The sequence below is a fragment of the Carassius carassius genome, chromosome 9, assembly GCF_963082965.1.
Source record: "Carassius carassius chromosome 9, fCarCar2.1, whole genome shotgun sequence".
NCBI classification, from domain to species: domain Eukaryota; kingdom Metazoa; phylum Chordata; class Actinopteri; order Cypriniformes; family Cyprinidae; genus Carassius; species Carassius carassius.
Genome location: NC_081763.1, coordinates 26623764 through 26635089, shown reverse-complemented (window position 1 = coordinate 26635089; position 11326 = coordinate 26623764). Strand labels below are relative to the sequence as shown.

Below are 11326 nucleotides of genomic sequence, written 5' to 3'. Positions count from 1 at the left end.
CCAAAAATATGGACACCCTTGGTAAATATGATCAAAGAATCCTGGGAAAATTAATCTGCATTGTTAATCCTTTTGATCTTTTATTTTTAAAAAATCACAAAAATCTAACATTTCATTGGATAATAAGAATTTAAAATTGGGGGAAATATCATTATGAAATAAATGTTTTTCTCTAATACACATTGGCCACAATTAAGAACACCCCTAGAAATTCTTATGAGTAAAATAACTCTAAAGTATATTCACATTCATATTCACAATTTTGAGCACTCCAGCATGATTATAAACATGAAATTATCCAGCCATTGCTTCCTGTTCCACAGAAATATAAAGAGGAGGGAAAGCCCAAATGCCCTTAATCATCCATCACAATGAGAAAAACCGAAGAATATATTTCTGATGTGCAGCAAAATATAAATGAGCTTCACAAATTAGAAATGAGCTAGAGCAGTGAAAATTCCCATTTCCACCATCAGGGCAATAATTAAGAATTTCCAATAAACAGAAAATGTTACGAATCTGCCTGGAAGAGGACGTGTGTCTATTTCATCCTAATGCACGGTGAGAAGGAGAGTTTGAGTAGCTAAAGACTCTCCAAAGGTCACAGCTGGAGAATTGCAGTTGAGTTTGGGAAGTTCCAGGAAATTCAGCTTTCGCTGTAGATGTAGCAGAATAACATTCAGATAGACGTTTTACTGATGAAACTTGATGAAAATAAACAATGACTGCGACAATATATGCTTTTATCTCTGCTCTTCAAACCATTGTGCGTATTTTTATGATAATTAAAGTTTAAAATGCAATCCTAATGCAAATTTACTCGTGTTGTATTACCATGTGGACTCTGATTGGACGGTGGAGAGGTATGTTTATGTAATGATCTGTTTAAATGAAGATATTTCCAAATGCATTCTTACTAGTTCTTAATGAGGTTGAAGATATCTCCATACGAACATGGACTCGGAGTTATTCTGTTTTTGATATCATCTTCTTCATGCCCTGAAGAAGGCCTCATGCCGCTACGCGTGGGCATTTTAAAGTTGTCCATTTAGGACATGTCATTTTTTCATTAAAGACATTTTAATTAAGGAGTGCCTCGGCTATCAGAGATTTCTTTTCTCTACACTGCCTTTTTAAATAAATACTAGTATCTAATAAATAAGTACTAGTGTTTAATCAATAAGTACTCGTATTTAATCAATAAGTACTAGTATATAATTAATAAATACTACCTAATAAATAAGTACTAATATCTAATGAATAAGTACTAGTACCTAATAAATAAGCACTAGTATCTAATTATTAAGTACTAGTATCTAATGAATAAGTACTAGTAACTTTACAAAAGACACTAGTACCTAAACAATAAGCACTAGTAGTTAATGAATAAGCACTAGTACTTAATGGAAAAGATACTAGTATCTAAAAAATAAGTACTAGTAACTTGAAAAAAGATACTAGTACAGCTTATAGATTAAATGTTACAAAGGCTTTCCATACATGTCTGCAGGAGTGAGAGAAGTTCATAAACAGAGAGGAAGGACATGACCATAATTTAATTATTAACACCACATGGCAACAATCATTAACAATAGTTTGAAAAACATTTTGTTCATTGATTAACATTCATTTTGCATTTTTGTACATAAGATATCCCAAGGGTCAGTGAGATAACGTGTCGGACCTATTAAACCGTTAAAATTATTATTATTATTATTATTATTTTTATTATTATTATTATTGTGGGGCATGAAGGATCTTATTAAAAGGCTCAGTATAAAAAAAAATAATTGGGGAAGGAGGGGGGGGGGTCAAAAGTAGCTTGGAATAATAATTTCATTTCATTATTTTGTTTAAAAATATTTTATTTCAAAATCATGCAGTTTGTTATTTGTGCAGCATTTTTCTCATTTATTGCACCATCATTATTATTGTTATTAAAAAAAGAAAAAAAGAAAACAGGCAGATTACTTGTAAAATAACTCCCAATACAGAATGTCAAACTTGTTTAACACAGAAAAAAACACTTCTATCCTGGAAATTATCCATCAGCTCTCTCTCTCTCTCTCTCTCTCTCTCTCTCTCTCTCTCTCTCTCTCTCTCTCTCTCTCTCTCTCTCTCTCTCTCTCTCTCTCTCTCTCTCTCAAAAAATAAAAAGTAAACAGCTATAAACACAAAAGAAACCTTTTTCTTTACACTAATAAATCAGAACCATGACCAAAATAAAGAAAACTATTTTGTTTTCATGTGACAAGATAATAAATTTTAAATGAATCGTTTTTTATTCATCTCAAACATTCTTCTTTGTCACTGAAAAATACCTTCCATATCATATACACAAGTGCATGCTATACAATATTAGACTTCACACATTATACCACAGATATTTATAGAATGTTATTTATTTGTTGTAAACTGAACGGTGTTTAGTATATTATCTTTTTTCAATTTAAGCATAATTCATCTGATTGAAACAGGATAAACTCACGCAGGGCCCCCATTGCTTAACGGTTGCATTTCATACTGCTTCACTGACTGTACATCATAATGTCCTCTTTTATTTCTCCTCAGCCGCAATAAGATCACAACTAAAATGAGGATGAAAAAAAGCAGTCCCAGTACCAAAGCAACAATAGCAAAGTAGCTGAGAGAGTCATCTAAAAGGAAAAAGGAAAACAAAAAGTATGTTATTGAAGAATTGATTTTTAACTCTGTAATAAACATTAATTTTGTGGTTAAATGTAAGTAATATATCACACACTAAAAAGAACTATCATTTAATATTTCATGGGGAATGTCATATTATTTTCCCAAACCTCTTATCTCCACTACAAATGTCTTTGTTAATTGATTGGCAAAGGTTGTTAAAGAAATATACATTAAAAAGCATTTTTCTCTTACGTAGGATGTTGATGGTGACTGTAGAATGTATAGTTCCACGTTGGTTTTCTGCGATTACTTGATACTGGCCACTGTCATTCCAATTGGGGAAAAACAATTCATGGTGGATAATATTTCCATTTTTGCGGAGGGATAATTTAGGCTTTGGGGATCCATCAGCTATGCAAGGAAATTGGAAGAGTGTTTTTTCTTTAACTTCGTAGCTCTCACTGCAGTTCAGTTCTGGAGGATCTATTGTGGGGAAATAACAATCTTAACTTCAAGACATGGTCAGATATAAAACGTCAGGTTTTAATACGGATGTTTCTGAAGAACTCTCACACTTACACTCTACTGTGATGTTTATAGAACAACTGAAATTACTAAGGACATTACTGGCAATGATTTCATATTGGCCAGAATTAAATTTGGTAAGAGGCAGAGAGGAATTGACTGATGATGCTTTGTGACTCCAGGAGATGTTTGGAGGAGGGTTACCCAAAACAGAATTTACATTTAAAGGATATGAATCCAATGAGGTCCCTGTCAATGGTGACCAGCTGTTACAAGACTGAATGTTTGGAGCATCTGGAAAGGAAGAACATAGAAAGGTAAGATGAACATATTTATTTATTTATTTTTATTTTGGGAGAATTTCTTGCTTCTTTACATATGTGGAGACAATATTTTGTTCACTAACAATATACAGTAAAGTAGAGAGCGTCTGATGTTTCTTTTGGAGGAGGTTGAGGTCCTTCTGCTCCCAGATCCAGCTCTGCTTCGCACCAGTATTGAGCTCCATCATCAGCTCTGACTGGACGGATCAGGAGTGTGGTGTTTACATTCACTGGAGTCCTGCTATCCTCAGTGAAGTTGGTTTGATCCAGCAGAGTCTGTCCTTTATACCATTTGACAGTGAGATTCTGAACAGGAGCCACATCGTGAACATCACACTGAAGCTCATACTGCTGTCCCTCTATCATTGGTCCTCTGTGATTCACAATGCTGATGGACACACTGTCTGGAGTCTCTGTGGAGGAAGATTTACAAACTCTGAAATCTGCAGTGATGAATGTACATTTATTAGATATTTCTGAGAATGAAAAGACAAAAAAATCAATAACTGAAACTGACTGTAAATAATGACTGGGAGCTCTACTTGACACTGTCCCTCATAGTTTATGTAGCAGAATGGCTGAATGTCCCATTCTGTCAGGTGTGACACTCTCCATGTGATCAGACTGTCTCTGGTTTTGGGCACTGCTCCTTCACTGGCTTCCCATCCCATCCCTTTATGTGAGACTTGAGTGCTACAGTTAACTGCAACAGAACCGTTGTATCTCACAAAAGCTATCCGTGGGATGAGTTTAATAGGACATTGATTCTCTACAGAAAAGGATCGATGAAGCTCTGTAACAGAACAACAGCATTATTTAGAATCTATTATCTCTACAATATGTTATCACTGCAGCACTCTTTTGAACAGTGAATGTAAAAATTTGAAACTGTAACTTAACACTGTCTAAGGACAAAGAGTTAGATGTGTTTATTCAAAACTGACCTGTAGATTCGATGATGAACACTTTGCTGTCACTTCCCAGATAGTTTGTGGCGTTGCACATGTAGTTTCCTGGACTGAGTGTGGAGGACTGGAGCACTGCGGAACTTATCTCTTCTTTCAGATGATCTGAGTGCCATGTGTATGTAGGAGCCGGGTTTGCTTTCACTGTACAGTTTAGCGTCAGTTTAACCTCATCCTTTTTAATGATGGTCTCTGTTGAACTAGAGGGTTTTGGTTTATCTGAGGAGGACAGAGAGACATTTCTCAGTACACAGCACCCTAATGAGCAGCTGTTATTAACAGATTGCTAAAAATATTGTACTGAAACCTTTTTATTTATGTTAATGCAATTCATACTATGTAATATATGATCAAAATTATCTGTTAATGTGCCAATTTCTGTATTTGATGAAATACGACCATTCCTTCAAACTAGAAGGCCCATCAGAAAATATTAATTTAATTAAATGGCAATCATGGAAACAATAAACTTACAGTGTACTTCAGCACTGAGAGCTTCCAAAGATTTTGTAGAATATTGAGGTTCTTCTGCGCCCAGATACAGCTCTGCTTCACACCAGTATTGAGCTCCATCATCAGCTCTGTCTGGACGGATCAGGAGTGTGGTGGTTACATTCACTGGAGTCCTGCTATCCTCAGTGAAGGTGGTTTGATTCAGCAGAGTCTGTCCTTTATACCATTTGACAGTGAGTTCCGTAACAGGAGCCACATCGTGAACATCACACTGAAGCTCATACTGCCGTCCCTCTATCATTGGTCCTGTGTGATTCACAATGCTGATGGACACACTGTCTGGAGTCTCTGTAAATAGATTTCAGAGATAGTGATATTCACCATTACACCATTACAAGTGAATTCAAGAAAATATTTTTTTGGGGCAACTCACTGTAAATGGTAACTGGAAGATCCAGTGAACAATTTGTTTTATAAGAGTACATGTAACAAGTTAGCGTCCTCTCCCAGTCTGTCACATTCACACTTATGATGATGTCGTCATTATTCTCTATGGTGTCATCAAATCCTTCCCAACTCAAACCGAACTGGTCTGTTTTGCCAGTGGAGGAGCAGTTCACTGAAAATGATTTTCCATATTCAACAACCACATAATCAGGACTGAAAAAAATGGGGCAGTCTGCAAAAGAGAACAAACAAAGCCAAAGCATTATGATAAAAATAATCTATGTGCAAAGTATTATTATTACAGTTGCTAAGTAAAGATATAAACATGTCATGTCTACTTGTTTTTCACCAAATGGCTTTGCTACAGACTCAAATCTTTGTGATTGATGTAAAAAAAAATCTGATAATCATCAAAAATTTTGCATTTATAGTTTATGTATTGTGTGCCTTGTTTTTACCCACAGAAAGTAAAAGCGCCATTCCTTAAACTAATATTTCATCAAATGAAAATGTGCTGAAAATGTACTCACCCTAAAGTCATCCAAGATGAAGATGAGTTTGTTTCTTCATCAGAACAGATTTGAAAAAAATTTGCATTACATCACTTTTACATCACTACATTTAGCTCACCAATAGATATTCTGCAGTGAATGGGTGCCGTCAGAATGAGAGTCCAAAGACCTGATAAAAACCTCACAATAATCCACAAGTACTCCACATGACTCAAAAGCAAAAAGCTGTGTTTTTGTAATAAAGAAATCCATCAAGACGTTTTTAACTTCAAACTGTTGTTACTGGCTAAAATATGAGTCCTATATCCATAATATTTCTTTCTCCATTAATACAGTTTTTCGGTCTAAATTAGGAGAGAAATATGCACAGACCAAGCACTGTTTACATGTAAAACAGTCCAAAACAGTTCTAAACAAATATGCTGCGGGACTTTTTCACTGGAGTAAGCGTTATTATAGACTAAGGACTTGTTTTGGGCCAGAAGAGACTGTTTAAACTTAAAATGCCTTGATGGATTTGTCTATTACAAACACACAGCTTTTTGTTTCACAAGATATTCATTGATGGATGGGAAACATGTGGATTTTTAGTGTATTATTGTGATGTTTCTATCAGCTGTTTGGACTCTCATTACGACGGCACCCATTCACTGCTGAGGATACACTGGTGAGCAAGTGATGTAATGTTAAATATCTCCAAACTGATCTAAAGAAGAAGCAAACTCATCCACATCTTGGATGGCCTGAGGGAGCATACATTTTCAGCAAATTTTCATTTTTGAAAGTCTGTCATCATTTACTCACCCTTATGTCTTTCTATGTCTTTGGTACTAAAAAGAAGATATTTTGATATAAAGACATCCAGGTTTAGAACGGCATGAGGGTGAGTAAATAATGACCGAATTTTTGTAACATTTAACAGTTAATGTTATTATTGTTCTCAGTACTGCATTGTATAAGTTAATCATGGGTCTTTTAATTTTAATAAAAAAAAACTAAGCTAATCTGACTTTGCTGCAGCCTGGAATTAAACTATTGGTTTCGTCTGGTCAAAGGAGAATTGGCCCCCGACTGAGCCTGGTTTCTCCCAAGGCTTTTTTCTCCATTCTGCCACTGATGGAGTTTTGGTTCCTTGCCGCTGTCGCCTCTGGCTTGCTTAGTTGGGGTCACTTCATCTACAGCGATATCGTTGACTTGATTGCAAATAAATGCACAGACACTATTTAACTGAACAGAGATGACATAACTGAATCCAATGATGAACTGCCTTTAACTATCATTTTGCATTACTGACACTGTTTTCCTAATGAATGTTGTTCAGTTGCTTTGACGCAATGTCTTTTGTTTAAAGCGCTATATAAATAATGGTGACTTGTTTTGACTTAATAATTTAAAATAGTGTGTATACTTTATTAAAGAAATTGTTGTTCAGTGTAGAACATATTACATTTACATTTCATTTACGCATTTAGCAGACGCATTTATCCAAAGGTTGAATGTTTATAAATCATTAATTGAATGTTTATTACATTAAGGATCACAGGTAATATTGGAATAAAAAATTATATATTAATATATCATCAAGTCATGGTTGTGCTTCATGATTTTTCCCCCAAAATAAAAATCAAGATGATAATTTAATTCTTGATATATATATATAATTTTTTTGTTTTTGTTTTTGAGTGAAGGGAAACATCTGTTAATGTTTAATATGTCAGTTATGTCTTTTAAAAGAGTTTTGTTGTGTTGAAGTTTCTGTCATTACCATTGTGTGGAAGAGCAGAGCTTATGGTTAGGATATTGATAACTACATGTGGGTCATTCCAGAATTGCGGGTACATTTCAAGTAGAGAAAGAAAACAAAATATAGGATTAATTTTTTTCTGTTAAACTTTTTTATTTCCATAGAATGAACTTTAAATTCATCATTTTCAATATTTGCTGATCTTAAACTTGTAAGATTTAAAATAATAATACTGAACATCGATGTACTAACAGAAAAATCTGTCAACTCTGTTATAGACAAATTGGGTCAAATATATACAGTTAACAAATGTAACACAATTTTAAAACCTTTCATCCCTAAGAGAACTTTTGTCTTTTCATCCATTAATGCAACTTTAAGCATAATAAGATAAAGACTTTTTGTTTTGGAGTAAAAATATCAACACATTTAACTGAAAAGTTGCCTAGATTGTGTGCATTTTCTCTAAGCATGGCTTTAAAAATGAATGAAATCCTTTAAAACTCCATGCAGTAAGAATACTAGTTATGCTAATAAGATTCTGATCAATTTGTTAACAATAAAACACATATGATGATATTTTTTTAAGTAAAACCTTAAACAAACAGAGTTGACATTGATCATAACAGAGTTGACATTAAAAACGGAGTTGACCACCCATAGTTAAAAGATCAAAAACAACCACATTTTCTGGCAGTGTAATAAGATTCGAGTTGCAATGAAAACAGTGCAGCTTTATTCAAATAAATGTAAACAAAATAAACAAAGCTGACACTCCCAAACAGCAATTCTAGGGAGCAAAGCTAGACTAAATATAATGGGCGACATGGAGGTTATTTATACACAAATTTATACACAAAAGGCTTGCTCGACTTGAACCGGCGCTGCACAGACCAATCGGTTTATGACATCAAAGTACCGCGAGAGTGATTGAAAAGCATAAGAGCCATCTGCTGTCTAATCTGTCGGTTCACTTTGGTTCCTGAACCGCTTTCTTGAAAAACCAAGTGAGTTCTGTGTTGTCTTCTGTAGTTTGTAATTTTTTATAATCTTTCCTGACACAATTCGTGATATAATCTGATGCACTCTTTCTTTTTTAGTGTCTTGGTACTTTTGACTGATATTATCTATCAGTGCATCATGAAACAAGAGAGTTGTTTAAACCTCTGCAGAGACTTTATGTTTTCCTATTTGTTTCCTCGTTTTTGAACGAGGGGATTCAGACACACATGTCAGTCTCTGTAGGCGTTTCTGGTATTTTCAGAGAGAGGTTGTTTTCTTTTTCAGCAAAATCTTTAATTTTTCAATTTCTTTGTATAATTTGGAGTTTTGACGTTTTAATTTTCTTCGTCCTGACCTTCTTTGTCTGAAAATATAAAAACAAATTTAAATTTAAATTGAATTTTAAGTAGCCTATATTCATATTTTGTTTGCATAGAAAAAATATCTTTATGTAGTATTTAAATGTGCATTATGCCCTAACCCTACCCTAACCCTATAGAGTTCTAAAATTACATATTTAAAATGTGTATTAAAAAATCTTGAAACAAATTGATTATACCATTAAGACAATACTTTTGAAGTTATTTGTTAACAATCCTAACAAAGAACTTAACTTTCCTTGATCTACCTATGTCTTACCATATATAACGTTATATAATTATAGACTCTTGGACCTAATGTTACCTGGATATCTGTGGTTCAGGACTTTGTGGTGGTGTCATCTCTCTTGTCTGCCCTGCATTTTTCCTTTTGTACCATCTATTTCTATCTTTTTGCAGATTTTTTGCCTTCCTTACAGGGTCGGCATCTCGCCGTGCCATGTATTGCCATTGCCTTTCTGCTGCTGACAGTTTCATCTGCCTATAATTAAACTTATTAGATAGTCAGTAATCGATGGTGTGGGAGTCATTTAGTCAATATTTCCCACTTAAAAAAATCCTAAATATACATAAAGCATAATTTTTTGTGGTAGTGTAATATAATTTGTATTATTATTGAAAACGGATTCAAAAAAACTTTTTTTTTTTTTTTATAAAAAAAGGTTTATCTTTGAGACTCGAAATGTACCCCCAATTCTGGAATGACCCATGTACTAACACAATGAGAAATGATGCATTGTTCAATGAGCAGCAGCTATGCTAATGCCAGTACAGTTACAAGTTTCCTCCTAATTGAGCTGCCTCACTGTTAAGAGTCTTATTAATTGTAATTCAAATATTCTCAAGAACAAACACAGACTTTTAAGAAACAACTTTAAATAAATGAGCACATTTCACTAATATTAAATTCAGTGTCATAGATTAAATTATTTTACATGATTTATTCAACCTGTCTTGTGCACATCTGTTAACATTATTGACTTGTGTGGTGTTGGCGCAGTGGATAAGTCACATGCCTGTGGTGTGAGAGACCTGGGTTCGAATCCACTGTGAGACACCAATGTGTCCTTGAGCAAGACACTTAACCCCGAGTTGCTCCAGAGGCGTGCGACCTCTGACATATATAGCAATTGTAAGTCCCTTTGGATAAAAGCGTCGGATAAATGTAAATGTTAACATTTCAAGAAATGTGTTTTAGAGTTTTTTGACCCATGTAACAGCCTTGAACATAATGCACAGCAGATATTAGGCAACAGACAAGCATTATTAAGACAGAATGCATTGCTTTTCACAACAGATATGGATATATCATTTTGTTTTTGGTGTAAGTGGTGTTTGTCAAGGCAAGCATTGGTTTTATCATTGCTCATACTTACAGTTAGGGAATAAAAGCTCAACTCTAACTACACTTTGGTACGTAACTGACCCTGCACCACAACAGGAATTAATGACAGATCATGTGGGTGGTTGCTTTTATTTTTCAAAGCAAGTAAAAAAACACCTACCATCCCACACAAAATACCTTTAGAGATGCCATTCATCCAAAACATCATAATAACCGCATCCATATAAAAATGTTTACTTATGGATTCAGCCTCTATAAAAGTTCTCACACATGAAATTTTCTAAATCATATCTTCTCACTCGGTGTAGAGGAAAAACAAATGTCAAACTTGTGATTGAAAACTTGAAGACTGCAGCATGAGCTTCGGTTTCTGTTTAGAGACTAACACCTACCACACCCTCTAATACCGTCTCAAAAGTCACAAAGAAGCTTTTGGCAAATTAAAAGTTAGTGGTCTCTGGCTTTAGAAATTAAGATCAGTTGTCAAATAAAATCAGATTGAACACTTTGGAAAAAATGATAGTTTTAAAACACTTTTTAGACATATAGGTCTATCCACATCACCAAAACAGCTTCAGTGTTATAATGGCTAAAGAAAGAAATACATAAAAACAAAAGAAATAGACAGGACTGCAAAAATAATGATGAACTCCCTCCATAGAAGACTTGTTGGGATTCTAGCTGTTAAAATACCTAAAAGTTGAAAGGATCTACAGAAAGACACTCAGAAAAGACAAAATGGTGAGAACTTACCGCCATGAGCAAGGCTGATCAGCAAGAGACCTACCAACGGCTGGAGTAGAAGCATCGTCAAGCAAGTGATAAGTAATAATGGCGGTAATGGCCAAGATGGATGATAGATGCAGAATCTCCTTCGATATTGTTTGTGAATAGGATTTATTTTCTCTTAATTGTGATAATGGTTTGAAGCATGGCAAGACATGTCTGAGAACAGGAAATCCTTCTATAAGCCACAGAAAG

General features: G+C 34.4%; 1 protein-coding gene across 1 annotated transcript; it reads right to left on the bottom strand.

The window, feature by feature from the left end:
• Positions 1-2136: 2136 nt before the first annotated feature.
• On the bottom strand, positions 2137-11302 carry LOC132149444 (hemicentin-1-like). Its single transcript, XM_059558688.1, has 8 exons — positions 11099-11302; positions 5349-5594; positions 4944-5263; positions 4015-4288; positions 3581-3910; positions 3229-3468; positions 2902-3132; positions 2137-2657 (listed from the first exon to the last, which is right to left on the bottom strand). The coding sequence occupies exons 1-8, from the start codon at positions 11151-11153 to the stop codon at positions 2485-2487; spliced, it is 1869 nt and encodes a 622-aa protein (XP_059414671.1). The 5' UTR covers positions 11154-11302; the 3' UTR covers positions 2137-2484.
• Between the last annotated feature and the right edge of the window lie 24 nt (positions 11303-11326).

Excerpts from the sequence above, each read along its gene's own strand:
- LOC132149444 (XM_059558688.1), bottom strand. The coding sequence starts at position 11,153 with ATGCTTCTACTCCAGCCGTTGGTAGGTCTCTTGCTGATCAGCCTTGCT. Across the intron at positions 3,911-4,014 it reads GCTCCCAGTCATTATTTACA|AGACTCCAGACAGTGTGTCC; the intron begins GTCAGTTTCAGT and ends CTTCCTCCACAG. Across the intron at positions 3,133-3,228 it reads TATAAACATCACAGTAGAGT|ATCCTCCAGAACTGAACTGC; the intron begins GTAAGTGTGAGA and ends TCCCCACAATAG.